This window comes from Sesamum indicum, linkage group LG1 (assembly GCF_000512975.1).
Source record: "Sesamum indicum cultivar Zhongzhi No. 13 linkage group LG1, S_indicum_v1.0, whole genome shotgun sequence".
NCBI classification, from domain to species: domain Eukaryota; kingdom Viridiplantae; phylum Streptophyta; class Magnoliopsida; order Lamiales; family Pedaliaceae; genus Sesamum; species Sesamum indicum.
In genome coordinates this window covers 15,150,823-15,175,167 of record NC_026145.1, presented here as the reverse complement: position 1 = coordinate 15,175,167, position 24,345 = coordinate 15,150,823, and the positions used below count along the sequence as shown (strand labels likewise).

Sequence of the window (24,345 nt, the reverse complement as noted above, 5' to 3'; positions counted from 1 at the left end):
AATTTTCCCCCCCCCCCCCCCCAAAAAAAAAAGAATATTAATGAGATAAAAAAAATTCTCTTGAGAAAATACTAAATAAATAAATAAAATATTTAATTTTCTTCCAATATGAACTGATTTATTTCGGGTTGCATGCTACACAAGTTGATGTTTCAAAGTTATTGTAATAACTAAAATAATTTAATAATAATTACATTGCTCTCCCATGAAATTTAATGTGGTTACACTTACATCCCCTGTAATTTAAAAATTATATTTCTACTGATGTTTGCTTCTGTCGATAAATAGACTCCTTTATTAGTCGAAATTCACAAAACATTCAGTTAGTAGCAAAGAAGTTGAATATAAATTTATATTTACTTGATTGACTTATTGCAAATCAAATAAATTTTTTTTGACCAAATTAACTCTATACGCTAATACGCGTGATAAGGTATATCTCCACCCTTTGTAAAGGTATTTTGATTAGAAAAAAATTATTTGATGTGTTATAAGTGAGTAATAAATCAATTAGGAGAAAACATATACTTCCATTCAATTTTTTTACTAATATTAATAAATTTGATTAATTGTGACCAACGGAGAAATCCACTTGTTAAACAAAAACAAACATTAAGTATATTGGACAAAATTTTTCAAAAAAAAATGAAGGTTTACGTATAATAACAGAAAGCCTTAATACAATTTCTTGAATTGGCATGCACGAAGTTTTTTACATGATTATGATGCAAAGTATCCCATGGCCATGTCATATAAACATACATCATGAGATGAGATAGTAATAGCATCATCCATGTATTGGTGTATGATGGATGCATACATACTATATGTATGCAGCATGCAATGGAGGAGACATAATGAAGTAGAATGTGATGGGAACGAGTCCTGAAGGAAAAGGCAATGATTGGGTTCAAAATAGAGTTCCATTTCTGACCAAATTATGACTCCCACTCCAATTATTGTACCACTCATTCACTGCTTCTTTGCTTTTTTTTTTTCTTCTGTCTTTGTCAGGCCTCACCCATACTCTCTTTGCTCTTTCTTTGATAAACTTTACCTTCGTTTATCACCAGTACAGAACGGAGCTCACACGTTTGTTTAATGCTTTGGGGGGAGGGTATTGTTGGGCAAAATATGAAAAAGAAGCAAACACAAGATAAAAGACCTACTGTCTGAATATAATATTAGGACAGAATGAATAAGCCCATCCCATGCACAAGACTCAAGCCTATTAGCAGGTTATGGGCATGAGAGAATTGATCCGTCTTGAGCACCAGGAAGACTAGAAGAAGCTAAATATTTGGAGTAGAAAGAAGATAGAAAAAGAACCATGTTCTGAGGATTTGTACAAGTGCAGCAGTTCAACAAGGGGTTAGTTTATGAATTAGCGCGCATTATACAACTGGATGAAATATGCTAATGTAAGTGATAACGATCAAGCACCATCTGGATCGTTATCCACATTCCACAATAATATTGCATCTTATACTCCAACTTCACATGCACGCGGCCCTTAAATATGAAAATGTTGTGAATTTTATATATCTTTCTCGCATATGAGAGGTGACATGGATTTTTTACTCGGTGTGCATATGAGATGTGATGTAGACTTTATACACATAGCTGGCATATGAAAAGTGGACTACAAGTTGACCTACCAAGGATTCGAACTAATTAAAGGTGCTATAGGATGCATTTTCAAATTATTCGACAATCATGTTCAAGCTATCCCATCTCATAAAATAAAGCTCAGAAAAATTTAAGCAAGCATCAACAAAGAACTGTAAACATAGGTAATAAGGAAATCCGTCAGCAAAGAGCATATTGATCAACTAAGTATAGCATGTGAAACCAATACTAAGGTGAAAGCGTATATGGATGGATGTTTATGGCAGCACAGAAACAATTTAAATTAGCAGTTACCAGACATAGCCGCCCAAATCAGGAAAGATATAATTTCTGTAAATTGCTCCATATAAGATGAAATAACTTGTTAAAATATGTAAGATTAAGTGGCAGGAATTCCAAAGCAGAAAATACTTTGGTATCCACCTCATACATGCTAAACACTTTAACCACATCAATCTTGCTGCAAACCTGAGAAGTAAATCGTATAATAAGTCGATAGTGCTATTGGAAACTACAGTGGTACTTGGTGCAAACATATATATAAGATAGCAATGAGGCTAGCAATGAAAAGCTACTCCTAATTTACATCCCAGGATGAATTTTGCTCCTAATTCGTTCCGATGACATATGTATGTGAGAAGAATATTTTCTTGTGTTGAACAAACACATTAATCAAGTACAGTTGGTCTTACAAGTATTTCATTATGTTCTCCGAGGCTACATTTTGGTGAAGGATTTGGATTTGAGGGAGGAATTTGGAGAAATTATTTCTAATGAATCCATATAAAAGAATTTGAAATCCATAAACATTCCACAAAACATAGGTCCAAATGAAACTTAAAGTATTTTAAATTACCTCTAAATAAAATTTACAAACAAATCCAACTACATGTTATTAGATATTGAAATCTCTACTTCCAAACTATCAATCCAAAAAAATACAAGGGAAACAACCATACATTTCATCAATGGATAAGGGGGGCAGAACTATTCCCTTCCTCTTCAGTTCTCAGTAACTAAATTTTACTAATAGATCCGTATGAGCATGCATTAACTGCATCACTCATCAAATCTATGTCGGTGCTCTTTCAATTAAACACAGAAAACCCACAAACTGCATCACCAGTTTGGAGAGAAATCAGAACCAATATTGTACAGTAAATCCAGCAAGGGTGTCCAATTATCGTCCAGTAAAAACAAACTCAACATGAGGAAGACTTATCCCATATTAGTCTAGGGTCCATTTCATGTATACTCTACTTCAACTTGACTACTTCTCTCTATCACGATCAATTTCCAAAAGCTGAATCCACCACAAGGTTCATTCGGTGTACTTTTGTCTTACCACTTTCTTCAGTTTATGATAACAGGTCAAGCACACTTCTAAAATTGGTAAGTTACCAACTTCTTCCTTTTCTCTATTGCAATTACAAAAACCTCATTTCTAGAGAATTAAAACAGAACCCATCGCATGATAATTTTGCTCTTGAGATAAAAAAAATTAAGAAAGTAGTGAAATTATTGATTCATTAAAATAACCATTCTGAACCAGAGTGTCTCAGTAATACTCATGTATTTTGACAAAGGTGTATTTATGATGTTTCACTAGTTCAAGGTGTGCTCTTGTAATAATTAAATTCCATATCTCAAATACAAATGTCATTTTTGTTCCCCAATTACATAGCGTGTTTGGATCTTTAAATGCAGATCGACATAGACTAATACTAACTTTTGTCGTTTTGACTCGATTGAAAGAGGCCTAACCTATAAAATCCTAAATCAACTCTCCCTCCCTCGACCACTGCCCACCCCTCTTGTCTCCTCCTCGCATTCCTCTCCTATTTTAGAGAAAAATTGTTTTATTTTTCTTATCCAAGGCTATATTTATGAACTAGTGTCTTCACATTCTTCTCCTTTTTATGTATTTGAATATTACATCAAGACACCCTCCAAGTCCAAATCTTACTAAACAGTATTTTGGTCAGTAGAATAAGGACAGTTGGATCATGAAAACAAGAAGGTAATGAATTTTTTTTCCCCTTAAATTCATCAGTTTTTGTCCGAATCTCAACGGTAAGGGAAGACAGTTCAATGAGGCATAACAAGAAGTTAACAGAACTTTTGTTACATCATCAAGTGAGGGAAGCTTGGTAAACACGATAAATTTAGCGAGAAGATTTTGGAATTCTGATGGAGAGAGAGGACTAGAGTTGGTAATTCAGCTATTTCATAGAGGTTTAATCCTATTTTTAAACTTATCACTTGAAATAATACACTAAGCATTCAAATTAAGTACCGAACCTATCTCAGCTAGTCAACGCCCAGTCCACACTTAATGATTATGCGCTATCTTGGAAAAATGCTTAATTCTTACAATACGTTTTTTCCTAAAATTAATGGTTTTTACAGAAAGTATTGCAGCTCTGATAGTAGCCTCAGAAACTTCCCTTTCTCAAGACAATACAAAGGTTAGGACTAATTCTAACAAGGGCTAAATTAAATAGACTGAAATGAAATTTGTATCAACAATAAGGGATGGGAAGGTAATTAGCTCATAAGCTAATCATGTCAATTAGTTTTTAATTTAATCATTTATGTCTATTTTATAGATGTTAATCCTAGTAACAGTCATAATTACATAGTTAATAATAATTACTATTAAACAAATGATATTAATAAATATAGCATATTATTTGTCTACTAATAAAGTAATAATGTTGGGACGTTAAATTTTCCAATCATAAGTTACTATGTAATAGGTAAATTGTATAATATAACAATGTATTGACTATAGGTTAAAGTGATGAGGACAACATTTTGAAATCTGACAAATATAATGGGTAGAGTCTAATAAATAGTGTTAGATTACTAGACAGTATTTTCCTAAGTTTTGGAAATAATTTTCTTTTGCTCGAAATTAGTTAAGAATTGGGCAAAAACAAGAATTTTAATCCACATAATATAATTCTCACTTCAGCAGGCATCCCCTACCAAATGGAAGGGCCTAGCACAAAATCTGGTATTCACAAGGTTTCACAGTGAAGCCCATTCCAAGTCTTGTTAAAGAATGACGGTGCTCTATGTTTGAACCAGCCGGGACAGAGAACTTCTTTGTTGATATCATTTGGTGAGAAGGTGGCAATGACTGGACACATTATGCATTGGGATCTGCATCACCATGATCACAGGTGATGACAGCAGATAGTACTGATGGTGAGAAAACTATAGGGTTGATAATAAGTAGAAGAAAATGTAAAAGAAAAAAAGATCATGAACTCTTTGGGGTCATAACAGCAAAAATGCAACAAGAATTGAACAGCACAACTGAAAAGGAAAAAGAAAACAAAAGAAAAACAAGAACATAGAGAAGGAGACGAAAAGGGGTAAAATAATAAAATTATTCTTGACCATGAGAAAACTGAAGATAGTAGTTATTGGAATATATCCAGTATGCTGCCAAACACTACATGCAATGGAAGAAGTAATAAATGCACTATGTCAGTTTATGTTTCAGATAAAAAGAATGTCCATAGTGTCTGGATGGAGTGTACAAGATTCAGTTAGTCTGTGGTCATACGGAGAAAGGAATCATGAAACAACTTGATATTCTTTACAAATAACATCAATTATATACTTTCTTCTGTGAAAGAATTATAACCATACTTATTAACATAATGTCCATAAATGCTGTCAAATTGGTAATATAAAACTAATAAGTGTTTAATTATGCAAGGAAACAAAATCTGGTTCAGCATGATAAATCAAATTTACCATCTTTTTGGATGCAGTCAGTTCAATCTTCTCCTTCTAGATTCACGGGTATCCCTGCTGTCTGTATCCGGATTCCTTGACATAATACTTCTTCTTCGAAGAGAATAAGAAGGGACCATGGGCATACTGATCTCAGTAGAAGTTCTCATCCTCAGGATATGAACAGAAGAACCAGGAATATCAGTTGATTGGGGAGATCCGGTAATGGGTAAGGCCGCATTGAGATCTTCACCAGAATCTGGATCTGGAGGCTGATTGTCAGATTGTAAGACAGCGAAATGCCCTGTAAAAGCATCCCCAACATTAACTAATGAAACCCGTGCATCATTTCGTGAAAACTGGTAGTTAATAGCTGTTTCCAGGTCTTCAATTAGCCTTTCTGTATTAACCAAAGCAGATGAAAGGGAAGAAAGAGAAGCAACACTTTCTGATAACGCTCTCGAAACCTGATGGATCCTTATGTTGCGGCTACCGGCTGCCTCTGCATTTTGCCCCTCATGAGGCTCTGTATCAAAAGTTGGAATATTATTGCGAACCTCTTGTTGTTGTGTTTGATGTCCCATAGCACCAATACTTATCCTGATTCGCCTTAGTGCTTCGGCAACAGGAACATGAGATAGACCATGGGTCACTCTCTGCTGCCTAACACTCTCAACTCTACGAGCTTTGGGCCTTGGAGGTATCTTCAAGCCAGATTCTGTCTCACACACAGGCGCACCGCCCCCATTGCCATAAATAGGAATTATTGTACCATTAGACACCTCTCCCTTACAAACTGGACATTCTTTAGAAGTCGAATCAACATCTGGTACCTGATAAAAGCATGCCCAACAAAACAAGTGCCCGCAACAAGTCAAGACAGGGTCCGTTGCCAGCTCCAAGCATATATTACAATCATAAAAGCTCCCACCATCGTTATCAGCTTCCTGCACCTCAGAATCTATCTCCAATGCCTTTGCTACCAGATACGAACTACCCCTTTTACAGCCCTTTCCCTTCTCGACAATCCTTTCTACTATGCCTATGTTATTAAGTCCGATACCTCTTTCACCATCCACATTAGCCATCATTTCACTGGAAAAATGACCAATTTCCACAGAACTCCGTTCTTGGCGCCATCTCTGGCGCTGCCTTGCACGAGCAGAGACACCCTCTAGCTGTCTAATCCTCTCCTCTATTCCCCCATGAGGTGTTTCCAACTCATCCAGCAACGACCCAGCTCGTGCAACCGAGCGCTGAGGTCGATCCATGGGTTCTTGGTTCAAATCAAGATCCATGGAATTCACATCAATCAAATTATCATCATCCATTACTCGCAAAATCACCACTGCTCAAGATTCTCCAAACCCACTTCAATTAACCGCACGAATAACCCACAACCCAAAACCGGAAATAAAAATTGAATTTCCTCATGGTTGGGGTTTGCGTAAACCAAGAGGGGGAATATTCTTTATTCAGCGAAATTAGAAGCTTAGAAACCCATAAATGCAAGGGGGAAAAAGAAGAAAATTGTGATCAAAATCAAAGCAAGACAAGAAATTCATTCAAATAATTCACCAAGACTTGAGGCTGTGAACCTGCAGAAACCGATAAACGTTTTCGTAGCGTATGGATAGTGATCATCCATCGATTCTTTTTTCCTTCCTGGAGATTGGATAACTCCTGAGAGGGAGAGAGAAATGGAGAGGAAGGAGTGGGGCGCGGAAAGGAAGGGTATGGGAAAGTATCAACCATGAGAAGGAGCCAAATGGCGCAATTTTGAAAAGGTTGGGCGAAGGCGACTACAACTGTACCATAACTCCTGATTTCAACCACAATGTGTTTGGTTTAAGTTATTTATTATTTTAGCAATGCTTTAAGTTATTCTTTCTAGGGTTAAATTTCACTTTTCACATTTTTTTCAAGTTAATCTCATTTTACCTTTTTTTTTTCTTCGTTTCGATCTTAGTTATGTGGTATTATTTCATACTATATGTGAATGGATAGATTTGAATTTACCGTCAAGATTCGGAAAAAAAAATTCAAATGACTTTATATCACAAAAATTTAAAATCTATCAATATTCATCAAAATATAAAGTAAATTCAAAAGTTGAAATTTTCAAACTATCTACATAATTTTATCAGTAAGAATTCAAAATTCAAGATTTTAAATTCACCAATCTTAATTCAAAATTGATTGTGTGCAAACAGGTTCCTTATAATAAGATTGAGAAATAAATACATGGTTTGATGTTTTGTCTGTAAATTATGTGTTTATTAGCATAATTAGAACAAAAACTCGTTAAACATAGAGTTGGGTGTATGTGTGTGGGTGCGCTTAAAGTTGACGCATGTGGGACAGTGTGTAGTAACATAATCTTTTATGTGCAAGCTAGAACCAGCATTGGTATCACTGTAGTATCAAGTTTGTGTTTTGACAGCCGTGTTCTCCATCATATGGAAGACCAAACAGGACCATATAGAGAGTGAAAGAACTTAATTGTGGGATGTCCACAACAGTGCCCTACAACTGGTATCAAAGTCCACGCTGCGCGAGGGAATGCATAAATTGGATGTGAAGAATGTTACAAGTTTTTTATCCCACATCGATTGAAAGAGAGGTTCAACGAGTGTTTATAGAAGACAGAAGTAACTTGTTTTCTATTGTCCCCAAGTTGTAATAGTAGTTTAATTTATAATCTTTTAATTATATAGTAAAATCATTTTAAAATTGTTTCGATAAATTATGTAATCTGGGAATTTAGATTAAGGAAATCTGGGAAAGCAGAATAAACATAGGAAATTTATAAAACGAAAACCAGACGATCTTGTTACTCTATCATATATGACAACATTATGACTCTTGATTTTTAAAAGTTTTAATGTAAGAATTCCAATATTCTCTTAAGTGCTTCTAAATTAATTATTCAAATATCAAAATATTAAAATATTTTCTCGTGAAATCCTTTCTAATCCACGTTTTGTAAAAGCCACAAGATGGGGAAAGAAAAGCAACAATAACAAATATCACATATATTATTTCCAAATAGGCATTTTGTTTTTCACTGCAACACCTATTGGGAGGAACGATATGTCTTATACTGAAATTATTTGACATAGCAATTTCCTTACAACAATTAATGAGCATTTCCAAAACCATATGAGGAGAAATTTTGAAGGAGCATCAAAATTAATTAAAACCTAAATGGTCCAAAAGTTAACTTTGCCAATTAAAATTTTGGTGGTTGATGTGGTTGGAATAGTTTCTATTTGGGTTTAATGCAATTTATCTATTGTGATATTATAAATAAACATATTATCTTTTTATGGAAAAAAAATAGTATTTATCCCTATGTGTTAATCAAAATGAAATAATTTGCCCTCTGTCTAGAGAGATAAAATTACTTCATTTTAAAAAACTCATAGAGGTAAATTGCTAAGATTTTTTTTTTTCATAAAGGGTAATTTGTTCATTTATAATATTATTAGAGGGTTTTGCATTTTTTCCGTTTCTTTTTCTATTACAATGGGGTGGATAATGTGAATTTGCGTAAAAATTTCTCTTTTATTGAAGAGAGGTGATACTAATTTAATCAAACAGTTGATGATTGGTTAAAATAATTTCTTGATGATGCAAATGTAAACTTTACGTAGAGATTTGCCACCTTATTAGAGTCAGATTATTATTTTTTTTTTCTATTTTTACAATAAAAACAATTATGTCCAAAAGAAGGAAAAATGAAAAAGAAAATCAAGAAAGCAAATTTTTATTTAAATCATACTCTGAATAATGAATTTAAATTTAATCAAATTTGATTCAAACTCAAAAAGTTTGATATGATCAAATATATGAACTTGTAATGTAAAATTTAAATCGTAAATGTTAGCCATTTCTTTTGAACCTAATAGTACGAGCCATCTCCACCAGCATATCCTCCATCCGTTCCACCATAATTACCACCATCATAATATGCACCTGCATCCGTTATTCCACCGCCGCCCCCCATCCCCATAACATCCACATAATTCACACCACCACCACCTCCACCTCCACCTCCTCCTCCTCCTCCTCCGCCGCCGCCGCCGCCGAAAACTCCCTGTAAAAGAGCCTGGGCCGCCGACTGAGCAACCCCGCTGGCCATCCCATTGACCGCCGCAACCGCGAGTTGGTCTCTCAACCCACCGCTATTAACAGGCCTGACAGCTCCATAACCTGGTTGGTTCATGTTGTTATACGGGGTTGCTAAAAATTGACCCTGGGGTTGCCCCACTACCACTGGCTGCAGCACAGGCGCACCATAAACTCCCGTATTTGTTGGATTCATGGAAACACTGGAAGGCTGCGGAGGAATAACTGATCTTGTCGTGCTGAATTTCGTCGCTGTCTGAATTACTCTTGCGACACAGGTTAAATGAACGTCGAACTCGCAAGTGCTGCATCGGTAGATCCAGGTTCTGGAGCCTGTCCTCTTGCAAACATCGCAAGAAAAAGTGTTTCCAGGATACGGGGCTGAGAAAGCCAGGCTGAGTTCGTGCTGGTGGCATTGGTGGGTAAACTTCATCGGCAGCGAAGCACAGGTTGTGTGGAGATCAATCCCACAAGGGGTGCAATGGTAAGAGAAGGCGTCGCCCTGGTTTCCACAGGCGTCGCAGCTGAAAAGGCCCTCGGGGTAGACGGGCGTTGGTAGGAGAGAAAAGGCGTGGTTTTGGTCGAACGGGTGCTTGATTTGCTGAGGCAATTGGTAGCATGTGGGGTGGAGGAGAAAGTTGCAAACTGTGCAGGTGTAGATGGTGCCGGAGGCATCAAGCTTGCAGGCGGAGCAGGGCGAAGGATGGACTGATGGTTGGAGCTGCAAAGGGTGAGGATGGCTGAAATGGATGATTGGTGTTTGATTGGAGGGTTCGGCGTTTGGTTTTCCCATATTTCTATGTGGTTCGAATGAAGGGTACGTGTTATGTCTGAATGAGTTTCAGGCGTGCTGGTTTAAGAAGACAGAAAGGGTTTACTAGGGAAACGAAGTCAACCATGAGAAAGCCAAAGAATCAACAACTTGATTGATGAACCATGATCGTGTTAGAAAAATGTATGATGCAACTCAAATTAAAGTGTGCAAAAAAGGACAAAAGAATGAGAAAAAATAAATACAAAAAAGTAAAAAGAACACACATTTTAATCTAATTTCGAAAGAATTGATATTTTTGTATAATTATATATAAATAATCACCATTTAACTGTCTATAATTGGAGTCTTTGTTATAGGTAAGACACGGTAAATTTAATTTCATAAAATTTCCTCACAATGATAAATGTCTTTATAGAAGGTCTTGCCCATTACAGTCTGCCGGAATAATTAAAAATAAAAGAGCGATTTGTAACATTGAGTCATGTTCCACACTTGACGTGGTGCAAACTTGGAATTATGCACGGACTGTATTATTCTGTGTGGATGACTATGTACAATTTATAGCAAGTGGTTGTGGAGGTCAACTTCCGGTGGGGAGCAAGCAAGGCCTCAAAATCAATTGTCGACAAACGGTTAGGAGGTTGACAAGGTCTAGGTTTCACTATCAGGGCCTGGTTCTTCCTGGGTTAGGTTAGATGCTAGCTCAAAACATGGTATTCTTATATCCCACTTGGTTATAAGTGATAATTTATCAGCGCAGGAAATGGAAGGAAAATATCCATTCAATCGTTTGAAGCAATCATTTGTTTTCTTTGTCTGAATTTGGAAAACATAGTGGTGAATTTATACCGGGTGTGGCAATTTTAATCTTATCAAAATTTAATTTGACAACTAAGTTTTATAATTTAAAATAATTGGTATATTAAGGATAAAATCTGTTAAAAATTACAAATTTGGTAGGTATTTAGCATCTGCGCCTCACGTGAGCTCCAAACTTCAATCAGATTGCAATTTTTGACGTATTTTATTCTTAATGCGCCAATTTTGTTAAATTGTGGGACTTTATTACCACATGCGTGTTCATACCACTTTGAAAATAAAGTCATTCATATTTGGAATGGGAGCGAAAAACTTATTAAATAAGTGCAACTCTAAGGTTCCAAACACTAGTAAACTTCTGTTTTGGGTCGTGAATGTTGTGTTCTAAAGCCATACACATTTCTATGTAGTGGGAACCTCAAATTACCGCATTAGTGTATTTTGCAATTTTAGGGTTCTTAGTCTTACTTGTACAACTCGTGATTCTAGCAACTGGAAATAATCTGATGTAAGCGAGGTTCATCGTGGAAGTACTGGGTGCTTAATTTGGTTGCTCATGACGAGGTCAGAGGAATCAGAAAGTCAGATAAATCAACTAATAATTTGACAGCATACCGTAAGTGATTCAGTACCTATATTTATATGTAAGAACATAAATTTGAAAGAAATGGGAAAAAGGATTTTAAACGACAGAATATAGTTCAGAATTACATTACATCGAAAAACTGTTTTATTTCTACAGAATTTTGTCACATAGAAAAATTTCATGGCTACAAGTACTAATACTATAGTTGCAATAAATTTTCCGATCATGGAAAAAATATCCGTGGCAAAATCGATGCAAATTGTGTAACTATGAACTTAGACTTTTTAAACGATTTTGCAATGAATAATTCGTAGTAAATTATGAAGAACTATGCTACCTTTAATTCATAGTAAATTATGAACGTCGACATTTGTGTTGAAATTATTTGTTGTCGTCTCTCTACTGTCAGGACAAAATACGGCTTGGAACCACCTCCGTTCAAATCCTCTCGTCCAGACGACTCCGACGAGACCAAGTTTGCTCATTTTCATCCACATTTCACTGGGATCTGAATTTTTTAATTTTTCACCATAATTTTTTTTTAATTTCTGTTAAGATTCTTAGCCTTTTTCACCATGAAAGAATTTTTTTTTAATATTTTTTTGCCATGGACATTTCCGTGGCATGGCAAATAGCATTTTTGTTTTTTTTTTTTTGTTTTTTGTGAATTAGAGTTCAAAAGATTTGTATTTCATGAATTTATTATTATTGAATTTCAAGTCCATCAACTTGAATACAAAGATACAATATATAATTTCTGAACATATACAAATTAATACGGCAAGGATTTTATCCGGGGAATAGAAAGCAAATTATTGCAGGATACAAAGGAAAGGAAAGAACATTCGGGGTTTCCAGACAAGTTTCATTCCTCAGGACTCGTGGATATTCAGCAGCCAAGGCCTCCAAGTGCACCGCCGAGAAGATCAAGCCCACCATCTCCAAGAAAATCAAGACCATTTCCACCGCCCAGCAACGATTGCAGAAAATCCGTTCCTCCTCCACCAACACAACTGTTCATTAGTGACTGCAACAAGTCTTGCCCGCCGCCCCCGCCACCAACAGCACTCAGACCAGGAATACCACCAGCGCCGATCCCAACGTGGTTAAGGCCAGATATCAATTGCATTAGCTGTTGTCTTCCCCTGTCACCAAAACTGGCTCCAATGCCCCCAGTACCGCCTGCCAGCATCGCCTGAGCCACGGCATGATTGCTATTAGTCATTTGCTGAATGGCCTGAATGGCAAATTCATTGCTGTTTCTGTTAAACCCAGAGGGAGGCATAGCAAGGCCTCCTGCTGGAACACCAACAGCAGCAGTATTCATCATGGGATTAGGCATGAAATTCGGCTGCATCGGCTGAGGCGTCGCAGCAACAAACTGCGGCCTGATGACCTGAGGCTGATTAGGCCAGGGAACGGATCTGGAGCATGTCGCTGCCTGTTGTGGCATCGGCCCTTGAGACTGAAAAGCCATGAAATTCGTGTCATTCCTGTTCTGCACAGGAGGCTGGACAGGCTGAACGCGTCTGGCGCAGTTCAAATGCGCATCAAATCCACATAAATTGCACCTATAAAGCCAGTGATCCGAACCAGGGCCCTTGCATATGTGGCAACTAAAAACCTTGTCACCATAAGGTGACCCAAAAGTAAGAGCGAGCACGTGCATGTGACAGACATGTGTGAGGGATAAGGGCATCGCCGCACAAAGTATATGCAAATCAATGCCGCACGGTTTGCAATGGTAGGAGAAGCCATTGCCCGTTTCGCCGCAGGCATCACAGTTGAAGAGGCCTTCAGCATAAGCGGGCTCCGGCAGGAGTGTGAAAGCGTGCTCCTTGTGAAAAGGGTGAGTGATTTTCTTAGGCATTTCGAAGCATTTCTTGTGGAGGAAAAAGTGGCAGGTTGTGCAAGAGTAGATCATACCAGAGGGTTTGAGGTTGCATCCTGGGCAAGAAGAAGCTGAGTTTAGGGTTTGTTGATAATTGATGAGCTTCAAGGGGTGTGGATGGCTGAAATGGGTAGTTGTAGTTTCTTTCTGGGGTTCAGAGGATATCCTTCCCATATCTGCTTCACTCTCAAACACATGCAGATGGCGCAGAGTTAGGGTTAAGAAGAGAAGCAAGCAAGAACTGGAATCCAACGCGTGTGGACACAATTAATTAGACTTTACAGATTGAAGTCAAGCTCGAGAAACAGTCAGCAATTTCGGCTACTATGTAATTAAGTCGTCCACTGGCTGTTTGACAAAGACAGTCTATTATATGAGTGATTGATAGATTCCCGGTTTTTGTTGAAGTCTTGTGACCACAGAATGGAACTGACGTGTTGCTACCTATTTAATTTTATAAAAGTTATTTTAAGCAATAGAAAAAATACGAATGCTTTTTATTATGTTTAATTATCATGCCTAAGGATAAAAAACTACGATGATATTAAGTAACCATGGCTCGATAATGATTATTAGTCGTTGCATTTTTAAGTGAAGTCAAAACATTTGTTAGAGTTATTCACATAAATTTTATTTGATCGTGGAAATAGTATAATTTTTAAGTCATATTTTGTAGTGAAGCTATATTTAAATTGATAAATTTGAAATTATTATCAAATTCTTAATAGTAGGTTTTTTAAAATTTATTTGGGTAATTTTACTTAAAAAAATTTCAAATATTTGATCAATTTTAAATTTGAATTATATTTTAATAAAAAAAATTTATGGATTCTTTCACTTCATACCTACTAAATATTCTCTTGAATACTTTTGATTTGTTTGTGGGTAGCAATTAGTCTCCCAATGGAAAATGGGGTAAACTTATAGGGTTTAAATATATTTTTTATTTTATAGTTTTATTACTTTGGTATTTTTAAATATCTTTTTAGGGTCGTCAAATAATCCTGTAATTTTTTAGTTTTTCACAATTTTGATCTTTTTGGTATTAAATAAAAGTTGTTAGAATATATCATGCGCCCCTCACGATTTTAATATTTTTATTCTTTATCTTTATAGGGCTTGTACAATAATTTTGTAACTTTTTGACATTCACAATTTTTGTCTTTTCGGTAAGGCTGAATTATGAGAAAATTACTTGAATAAATTACAATGGATCGGAATTTCTTTTATAGATGGCATTAAATCACAATGGTAAGTACGACTCTTTGAAGAAGTATATAAGATTGTGGCTAAATAATTTTACTAGTACCACTCAAAGAAAAAAAACAATGAATTGAAAATCATGAGTAAATGAGAGGAGGGTTTTCCGTAAATTTCATGAAATCAACGAGTCAACTTTCTACTACCCCAGTTAAGTTCTGCATTTCTTGTTTAGAAAATTCTAGTTCAAATTGAGGTAACGATAAAACTTGATTTTGTTATATAATAAGTATAATACACTTGTCATTATTTTTAAAGTTGAAACTGAACAAGTTAGCATCAACAAATGTATATAACTTTCCAAATTTATGCTATTCAACTATGATCTGAATTGCGGACATATATATATATATATATATGTTTTTATAATAATTTTTTTGGACATATTTGTTAATTTTGAATTGAATTGAATTTAAAATTATAAATATATTAAATCAATTTTTAAAATACATTAAAAATATATATAATGAATTGCATTCACGTAGTATATGCAAGAATCAAATTCCAAAGGCAAGTTGTTAAGTTGATTTCCTGTCAGTTTCCTCGTTGACAAGATTATAAAACAGAAATTGCAGTATTCATGCACTAGAGTCTATCAGTAAGCTTTAATATTGTTCATTAAAAAACCATGGGGACATCTCTTAGTGTGGCTCCACTTACAACTAAAATAGATAAGAACAGAACATACGAGGTATACAAACACACATTACACCTACAAGATTGTCCTATCTTACTAATTTGTTCAATACTTATCTGTGTATCAATAGTTCATCCACACACGAAAAAAGGATGGCCCTCATCATGAAAATCTCCGGCGTCGACGATGGAGAAAAAGTGAAGCAACAATTCAACCATTTCAGCCATCGCCACCCCTTGGAGCTCTCACAGCTGCACCAAGAGGACAAGGCTATATGCTCCGGTTGCGAGCTAGATATCCTCGGCTCAGCCTACGTTTGCACCAAGCCCAACTGCACATTTCTCCTCCACGATTTCTGCTTCGACCTCCCCCGACGAATACGCCACTATTCCCACCCTAAACACCCTTTAGGCCTCTCCTTCTCCCCGCCCTACAACGACGGGGAGTTCACGTGCGATGCATGTGGCCATTCCGGGCATGCGTTTACCTACCATTGTGGGACGTGCAAGTTCGATCTACACGTCGAGTGTGCTGCGTTGCCTGAGGTTGAGAACCGGCGAGACCACGAGCATCCGTTGGTCTTGTCGTGTGGTTCTCCGGAGGGCTCTGCCGCAGAGTTTGTGTGTTATGTTTGTAGTGGTTGTATAGGGAAGGGGTGTTGGATGTACTGTTGTTTGGCTTGTAATTGTGGTGCACATTTGGAGTGTGCAGGGATTGCATCACAATGAAGGAAAAAGTGATGATTCTTCTGCTTCTGTGTGGGATTTGTCTATTTGTCTTTGCATTTGTGGGGCTGTTTATTGGTTTAAAGAAATAACTCTATTTGCTAATTCTTGCATTTGATTCACATCTTCGTATTGTGGAATTTCGTAGTTGAGATTTATTTTTCTAGAAACGAAAAATACGAGGAAATTAATATTATTTTGTTACTGAAATTGTAGTTGAACATACGAGAGCATGAAATAAAATTTGCTCACTCAAAGACCACATTTTAACATGCTACAGGAAAAGTTGTGCAGCTAGCCAATCAGGGGGAAAAGTGCAATTTTCCTCCTGACAGTATGGGTGCTCGCATTTTTTGTCTACTTGAAATTTATATTAGCTATAAGGGAATATACATAATTTTTCAAAAATAGCACATCAAGATCATTTGTAGCCGGAAATTATTAATTTGGCTGGAAAGTCTGTTGCCAATTTGCAGCTGTCAATTGACACACATGTGACATATTTTGGCCAGATTTGTAATTTCTGGTGATAAAAATTCTCATTTTGTTATTTTTGTAAAGTTACTGTCCTTCATTGCTAAAATGGATTACAAAAGAATCAAAAGTGTCACATCTCATGCTTACACGGCAAAGATTGCAATCTTCCTGCAAGAGAATTCCGACTGACAACAACGGGTGAATTTCATACTTAACCACATCCGTGATGTGATTGTTACCAAGAGCCATGCTCTAAAAAATTGATAATATTGCATCTTTTATTTTATTTAATTTATACTTATAAAATAATTTCTAAGTAAATATCCATCTTAGTTCAGAACTTAGGTTATTCAGATGTTGCCAATCAAGACTTTACAGGACAAGGACTTACTCTCATCAGATACTGCAAATGCAATGAATATGAAACATATTAACCTTGCTGCATTAGCAAGCCAAAATCCATGAACAAATGTCAAAATATTGAGGCAGTAAACGTGCCATTACGATCCAAAATAAGTCAAATTAAACCGATATTCAGATCAAGAAAAACTCATACATGGATCGTTAGGTCAGTCAACTCAGAAATTTGCAAGTCAATGTCCATAATAGAGAGGTGACAAATTCAACTCCCACCTTGTGAAGAATCTCACAATTAGTTGGCACCACAAATATTCACATTGTTTATACTACAACTTGCTTAAACTGTTTGACAAAATCCTTGTATATATCATAATTCTAATCCCGCTAAACTCATTCAACTCCAACTCTCATCGATTACAGACAGAAAACTGCGATGGAGTTCAAGCATTTCAGCCACAACCATGGCCTCGTTTTTCACCAACTTCCTCAGGGCTCTGAAATCCACTGCTCCGGCTGCAAATCTCCGGGCTTAGGCAACGTTTACGTCTGCTGGCAGTGCAGCTACTTTCTGCACGAACAATGTTTTCGTGCAGCACGATCGCTCAAGCATCCGTCTCATCCTCTTCATCCTTTAACTTTGGTGCCATTTCCTACTTATCCCTCTGGTTCTTTTTTCTGCAATTCTTGTAACCATGCTGGATATGGACTCTCGTATAGCTGTTCGGAATGTGAGTTCGATATCCATGTTCACTGTGCTCATTTGCCTAATCCCAATTCACATCTATCTCCTTCACCTATTGCTAATCCAAATTTCTCACAGAATTTCAATCCTCAGCCTCAAAATCCCATCTATCCTCCTCCAATCCAAACTAATGCATTTCCAGGTTATCCTCCTCCTCCTACAAACCAAACTGATCCACAAAATTTCATCCCACAACCTCAAATTACAACTTATCCCCCCAACCCAAGCAACCCTTATCCCAGTTTTCCTCCTGCTAATACAACAGTGCAAGAAACACAAAATTATAGTACTCATCCATACACACCTCAGGTACCTCAAAACTTTGTTCCAGTACCAGTTAACGACGCCACCACCAGTACACCCCCACCCCCACCGCAGCCGACTTATAGCACCATGGTGAATACCACCATAAATCCGCCACAGCCACCGCCGGTTTCTCAGCCCACCCCTCCTCAATTTCCACAAACCAGCAATCCTGAACCAAAGCCTGCACCTTCAATAATAAAACACTTCAGCCATCCCCACGTCCTGAAAGCCATGGAGATCGAGAAGAAAAACGCAAAAGTCTGCTCTGCTTGCGAGTGCGAATTATCCGGCTCTGCTTACTGCTGCACTGAACCCTACTGCACTTTCAACCTCCACAAAAGCTGCTTCGACTCCCCACGTGAAGTCCGGCACAAATCCCACCTCCAGCACCCGCTCACCCTGCTGACGGCCCCTCCGTACAAAGATGGGTTTACATGCAACGCGTGTCTGAAAGACGGCAAGGCCTTTGCATACACCTGCTCCACTTGCTCATATGATCTCCACATTGACTGCATTCAGTGGCCTGACACCGTGACCCGTCCGGATCACAAACATGCTTTGGCTCTTTACTACTCGTCTCCGGCGGCGGAGGTGAGTCCAGAGGCGACTTTCATGTGTGATGCGTGCAAGAATCCGGTTCATGAAATGGCTTGGGTTTACTATTGTCGTGAGTGCGACTTTGGGACTCATTTGGAGTGCGTGACTTCGGGGATCAAAGAGCAGGAAGTGAGTGGCGCCGGAGCGAAAACTGAAGAAGAGTTGCTCAGGGAAACTGAGCTCAAGTTTGCTGTGCTTCAGCTTTTGCTGGGAGCCCAAGGTCGGAAGGCCGCGCTGGAACTCATCTGAAGCTATTCCCAACGTGTTTGATTCTCCTTTTTCTGAAATGTTTTCCAATATCTCGAGAATGAAAACGTGTATTTGTTTAACATTTTGGTTTGGATTTGTATTTTTATTCCTCATACATTCTCCGGTTGCACCCTCAAAATATCCAAAATAAGACCAACACTCAGAAAGTCAAAGCAGTATTAAGGTTGCAAGTATTTTATAGAAAATTTTTCATTTTTAAATTATTTTTTAGATAAGTAAAAACATATCCAACATTTGTCATTACACAAAAACACTGATATTTTTTTAACTATTTTAGCATAAATATATAGACTTAATTGTATTTACTGTGCCGTATGTTAGGGCTAGCAAATCAAGAACTCTAATTAAAGGGGTAGCAAATAACATCCCAAACTTCAATTTTTTTTGGCTATTGAAGGACTTCGGCAACCGACTTTCTTAAAATGGTCGGAATCTGTCTACTTGAATATAAATTAAGGTTCTAATTTGAGAGTTTTACTGACGTGGCGATGGTGTAAATAAAAATTGCCACATAAGCAAAAAAAAACCACAAAAGACAAAAAACCCAAAATAAAAGAAGGAGGAATACTCTTTCCTCAGAAAGTAGCCCTATACATGGTAACTTCAATTAATTTGCTACAGGCGTAACAATTACATTGCTTTTGTTCGACTACATATAATTATGAGTAATAAAAACAAAAAAACATTTTACACGTTGCAGAGAAACTTTATAAGTTGCCACTGAATTTGGATAAATTCATCAAATTAATCATATACAATTAACCAATAAATTATATTTTCCATGCGATGAATACATAATTTAAAAAAATGGCATACCTCATAACAAACGCATTAGCATTATTAATTAGTTATGATTAATTAAATTAATTACAGAAAGTCCTTAGTTTCACAGGAAAAATTAATAAGGTTAAATTGTACATTTGATTCAAGACATTAGGAGGGGTGGCATTATAAGGGCATCAGCTTTCAAGGTAGTAATTTAAGCCGTTAAATTTTAATTTTTGCAATTTAAGAACTATTTGGCTAATGGAGTCTCCAAAAATAATCGAAAAATGACATTTTTTAAGGATAGGACACTTAACTGTAAATCTCCTAGGTGGCAAGAATTAATATTTTGGGGCTTAGTAAGCAAAAGCTCCAATCCTAACATCCTTAAAAATTGCCACCACAATATTTTCGGTCACTTTTAGGGATTTTGGTGGCCGTAGTCCTCAGATTGCACAAAATTAAAATTTAATATTCTAAAATGCCACCTGCAAAACTGGTATCCACATATATAATACCATCCTTAATGTTCTGAACCAAAACACAATTTAGCCAATTAATAAACTACAAACCAACTTGTTTTTCATCAATTATTCATAAATGTACAATTACAAAGTTGCTGTCTATTTTATTTTTCCAAAAAAAAAAAAAAAAAGACCTAAAACAAGCGAAGACTAGACCAGGTCAATTAGTGAACCTAGCTAATTAACCTCATCCCATGCACTTTAAGAAGTTGACTTTAATTATAATATTTCTTGGCCCAGCCTGTACGTACCTATTCCGTCAGGCACATATGAACAATTAATATCCGTTTTATCCTATTTTTTTTTTTCTAATTTTTATGCTATTTTCACTTGTCTGATCCGTGTTCGTAATTGTTATATAATTAAGTGATGTTATGACGAGCACATGTAATAACGAGAGACGCGGTCCGTACGCCTAACACGCTGACTTACGTATACTATTAATAGAAAAAGACCAAAAACTAAGTCGTTGTAATTAAGCCGACTTCCAACCTTCTAATAACTCATCTAGAGATGGGATTTGGATGTTATTTATATGAATTTCAATCAATTTACATTTAAACTTTCTTGTTAAATATTTTCAAGAAAAAAGAAATGTATAAGTTTGTAAATTCGAAACAAATATCTTTATTTTATGTATTGAATTTTTTATTTCAAATGCTATTACATCATATTCCATTAATTTATATATATACTACACGTTTAAAAAATTATATTTATTAATTTTATTTAAAATATATTAAATAAAATAAAAAATATTATAGAATTTGAAATAAAAAATTCAAAATCGATTTTATAATTCTCCCGAAATTCTTTGCAGAAATAATATGACTACATGCTATCAACCAAAGTACACGTCGTTGACCTTTCATGTGCTGATAATGTCAACACATATGATATATATAGTAATAAAAGTAAACAAAGCAACTCTACACTTCCTCCTCCCTATTTATTGAAACACTCAACACGTACGAACACAGACACACACACAAAGATTCAAACATTAATCAAGAATAGAAAGAAATTAAAAATGAAGCATGCTAGCCACCCTCATGACCTCTCCGTGGCACCAAACACGCCCCACGAAAACAAAAACCTCGCATGCTTCGGCTGTAACTTGCCCTTATTCGGCACTTGCTACAGTTGCTCAACCTGCAACTTCTACTTGCACAAGTTCTGCTTCGATCTCCCACAATCTTCCCACGTCGCCTCTCACCCCAACCACACCCTTGGCCTCCTCTACCCGCCCTATTGTCACGGCCCTTGTGATTCTTGCGGTGATTCCTGCAACGGGTTCACGTACAATTGCACCTTTTGCAACTACAATATCCATGCAAGTTGTGCTGTTCTGCTCCACTCTGACCCCCAAAACGAGCGCGATCAGTACACATCGACGTTCTTTAGGCACAAGTTGGCGGAGATGAAGTCTTTGAGAAGCCAGTTGAGTGCCAAGAAACAGCGGGATGAGGGGGAAGAAGCGCATTATAGACAGATGGAGATGGAGGCAGAGTTGCAGCGAAGGAGGCACAACATGCACATGCAGCAGCTGCAGCGAATGTCCGATTCTATCGATTTTATGGGACAAATTGGGACTTCGACCAATTACACTTACAGATACTTCTGAATATGATGAATATTGGTTCTTGATGTTCAGTTCGGTCCGGTCTATGTTAAAATTCGAATGTTGTTGTTGGTTTGATTTGTTCATGTATCTGTCTTGGGGGTCTCTTGTATTTCTCCTTCTTTATGGCTTATAATTCTGTGTGCATTGGTCCGTTTTGTATGTTTCATTGTATTGGTTGATTGAGAAATTTAAATTATGTTATATTGTTTAATTTGAATGTATTTTTTTATTTGAAAATGTCATAAGTATTTAAAAGTTTAAATATATTTTACATATAGTAATAAACCAATTTTAGTAAAAAAATGATATATATATTCTCTTTTTCTTATGAATTGAACACCTTTAATATTACGGATAATTACGCTCTCATTTTCTGAGATTTGATATAATTACACGTTGATCTCTACGATTTGAGAAATTATATTTAGCATTCTTGAAATTTGCCTCTGTCTAACAAATAAGTCCATTTGTTAATAAAAAATCACAAATTTGTTGATATTAACAAAAAAATTGAATAAAAATTGACATTTAGAATCATTAACTTATTACAGGTCAAATAATTTTAATTATCAATACAATAAATATTATTTATCGATGATTTGCTAGCTAATTTGAAATTATCTCCTGATTTTTGTGATTTTCAAAATGATAAATATAAATATTCGTCATTTTAATTGAGAATAGTCCACATGACACATCTTGATTAACATGATTAATTACTTGACTACAAAATATGATTTGATTGACGAAAGGCCCCAATTTTATATTTATTGACAATCTATCACTATTCAATTAGGTTTAGAATTTTAGCTGTGGCAAGTTTCCATCCTAGCCTTTTTTTGGTGCAATAACTCACCCATCTTTCTAGTATTAGAATATTTGTGGGAGAAAGTCATACTTGTGTCACTGATCCATCATCTCAAGAGTAGAAAGTTAGCCATTTAGACCAAATACATGGAACAGTTGACTGTGCCTATGTACACTTAGATGGATATCAAGGACAACATTTGCCGGAATCTGGGTAAATTAAATGGTACAGCCACATGTTTTCACCAATTCTCTGAAAACTGTGGGAAGTTGAGTTTGTTGATAAGTTCAAATATGGGGAACTTGACTTTGTTATTCACTTTATTTTTATACAAACAGCCAATTCAACAAATCTGCTTCTATCATTATAATCTCCACTACAATAATTGACATAAATATAGTCAATCAACTTATAGTACAATCATAAGTTGCGTATATATATAATACCAAATACAGTTCAAGAAACAGACCACATAATTCAGACAATGAAGCATCAAAACAAACAACATTTCAGTCACCACCACATCCTCATCCCCCTTGAACCCGACCAAGGCGAGCAAATCTCATGCAAAGTCTGCGAGGGCCAGATCTCCGAGCCATTCCATGGCTGCCTTTCATGCCACTTCTACCTGCACGACCGCTGCACCGATGCCCCCCGCTCGCTCGACCACCCCTCTCATCCCGCCCATCCCCTTACCCTCCTCCCAACCCCAACATATCCCACCAGATCATTTATGTGCAACGCATGTGCGCTTCATGGCAAAGCCTACAGCTTTAGTTGCGCGTGCTGTGAATTTGATCTTCACGTGCAGTGCGCACTCATGCCCAGTACCATACTTGTGGAGAACCACCCTCATGAACTCCAGCTGATTTTTGATTCCCCCTGCCAGGACGAAAACACGGAATTCGAATGCAATATATGTAAGGAAATTGTGCATAAGGATCAATGGTTATTCTATTGTGGAGCTTGCGATTTTGGGGGGCACTTAGGCTGCACGACAGACCTCAAGGGGCGTCCCAGGAAAGATTCAAGAGAAGGTGAAGAAGATGAAGCGGGACAAGAAGATGAAGAAGCAAAAGATCCAAGGCAAGAATCGGAAAGGAGGATTTTTGAGGCTGAGAGGAAACTGAGAGAACAAAGGAATGCTCATATGCTGATGCTTCAGGCACTGGATAATGCTGCTGACTATGTTGGTCCATCCTACAGTAGAAAATACTATTACTACTAAAGGCTGGTCCTCATCATGAGCAAATTTCACCAGTATGAAGGGATTCAAAAGCTGTGATTCTATGTTTTTCTTTCTAGTTTTTAATTTCGTGTTGTAAGTTCTGGTGTGTTGTATTGGGAATAAGTCCGACTGGTGCAGATATGCAACCTACGCAAATTTCTTACCAAAATCAAGTTTAGTCGAACTAAACCAATACACTTATTATGTTAAGTGATTGCTTACTAATCATATAATTAGTTCAAGTTCGATCATAACCGATCTGTGTTAGAATTTTCCTTCATTCTAGTCAGATACCTCAAAACTTTAATCAAACAGTTAGTTCCTCCACTATGAATACACATTACTGAATTATAGCATCCCGGTGAATGCCACCGCCACCACAACGCTGCCCCAACTACTGCTGGTTTCTAAGCACAACCATCCTCATTTTTTCACAAACCA

At 36.6% G+C, this 24,345-nt stretch overlaps 7 protein-coding genes across 7 annotated transcripts; 4 read left to right on the top strand and 3 right to left on the bottom strand.

The window, feature by feature from the left end:
• LOC105168601 lies at window positions 4,550-7,195 on the bottom strand. The gene is made up of 2 exons (XM_011088740.2): window positions 5,401-7,195; window positions 4,550-4,797 (listed from the first exon to the last, which is right to left on the bottom strand). The coding sequence occupies exon 1, from the start codon at window positions 6,708-6,710 to the stop codon at window positions 5,418-5,420; it is 1,293 nt and encodes a 430-aa protein (XP_011087042.1). The 5' UTR covers window positions 6,711-7,195; the 3' UTR covers window positions 4,550-4,797; window positions 5,401-5,417.
• On the bottom strand, window positions 9,177-10,399 carry LOC105170032. The gene has a single exon (XM_020692794.1). It carries the CDS (start codon window positions 10,301-10,303, stop codon window positions 9,284-9,286), a length of 1,020 nt encoding a protein of 339 aa, XP_020548453.1. The 5' UTR covers window positions 10,304-10,399; the 3' UTR covers window positions 9,177-9,283.
• Window positions 12,415-13,832, bottom strand: LOC105168590. The gene has a single exon (XM_011088728.2). The coding sequence runs from the start codon at window positions 13,753-13,755 to the stop codon at window positions 12,580-12,582; it is 1,176 nt and encodes a 391-aa protein (XP_011087030.1). The 5' UTR covers window positions 13,756-13,832; the 3' UTR covers window positions 12,415-12,579.
• LOC105168581 lies at window positions 15,493-16,308 on the top strand. The gene has a single exon (XM_011088719.2). The coding sequence runs from the start codon at window positions 15,631-15,633 to the stop codon at window positions 16,204-16,206; it is 576 nt and encodes a 191-aa protein (XP_011087021.1). The 5' UTR covers window positions 15,493-15,630; the 3' UTR covers window positions 16,207-16,308.
• LOC105170022 lies at window positions 17,421-19,129 on the top strand. Its single transcript, XM_011090605.2, has one exon. It carries the CDS (start codon window positions 17,474-17,476, stop codon window positions 18,932-18,934), a length of 1,461 nt encoding a protein of 486 aa, XP_011088907.1. The 5' UTR covers window positions 17,421-17,473; the 3' UTR covers window positions 18,935-19,129.
• LOC105170014 lies at window positions 21,205-22,079 on the top strand. The gene has a single exon (XM_011090592.2). The coding sequence runs from the start codon at window positions 21,275-21,277 to the stop codon at window positions 21,866-21,868; it is 594 nt and encodes a 197-aa protein (XP_011088894.1). The 5' UTR covers window positions 21,205-21,274; the 3' UTR covers window positions 21,869-22,079.
• On the top strand, window positions 23,099-24,158 carry LOC105168571. Its single transcript, XM_011088709.2, has one exon. The coding sequence runs from the start codon at window positions 23,161-23,163 to the stop codon at window positions 23,902-23,904; it is 744 nt and encodes a 247-aa protein (XP_011087011.1). The 5' UTR covers window positions 23,099-23,160; the 3' UTR covers window positions 23,905-24,158.

Bases quoted from the DNA above. Each gene is read 5' to 3' on its own strand.
- LOC105168601 (XM_011088740.2), bottom strand. From the start codon at position 6,710: ATGGATGATGATAATTTGATTGATGTGAATTCCATGGATCTTGATTTG.
- LOC105168571 (XM_011088709.2), top strand. From the start codon at position 23,161: ATGAAGCATCAAAACAAACAACATTTCAGTCACCACCACATCCTCATC.
- LOC105168581 (XM_011088719.2), top strand. From the start codon at position 15,631: ATGGCCCTCATCATGAAAATCTCCGGCGTCGACGATGGAGAAAAAGTG.
- LOC105170014 (XM_011090592.2), top strand. From the start codon at position 21,275: ATGAAGCATGCTAGCCACCCTCATGACCTCTCCGTGGCACCAAACACG.
- LOC105170032 (XM_020692794.1), bottom strand. From the start codon at position 10,303: ATGGGAAAACCAAACGCCGAACCCTCCAATCAAACACCAATCATCCAT.
- LOC105168590 (XM_011088728.2), bottom strand. From the start codon at position 13,755: ATGGGAAGGATATCCTCTGAACCCCAGAAAGAAACTACAACTACCCAT.
- LOC105170022 (XM_011090605.2), top strand. From the start codon at position 17,474: ATGGAGTTCAAGCATTTCAGCCACAACCATGGCCTCGTTTTTCACCAA.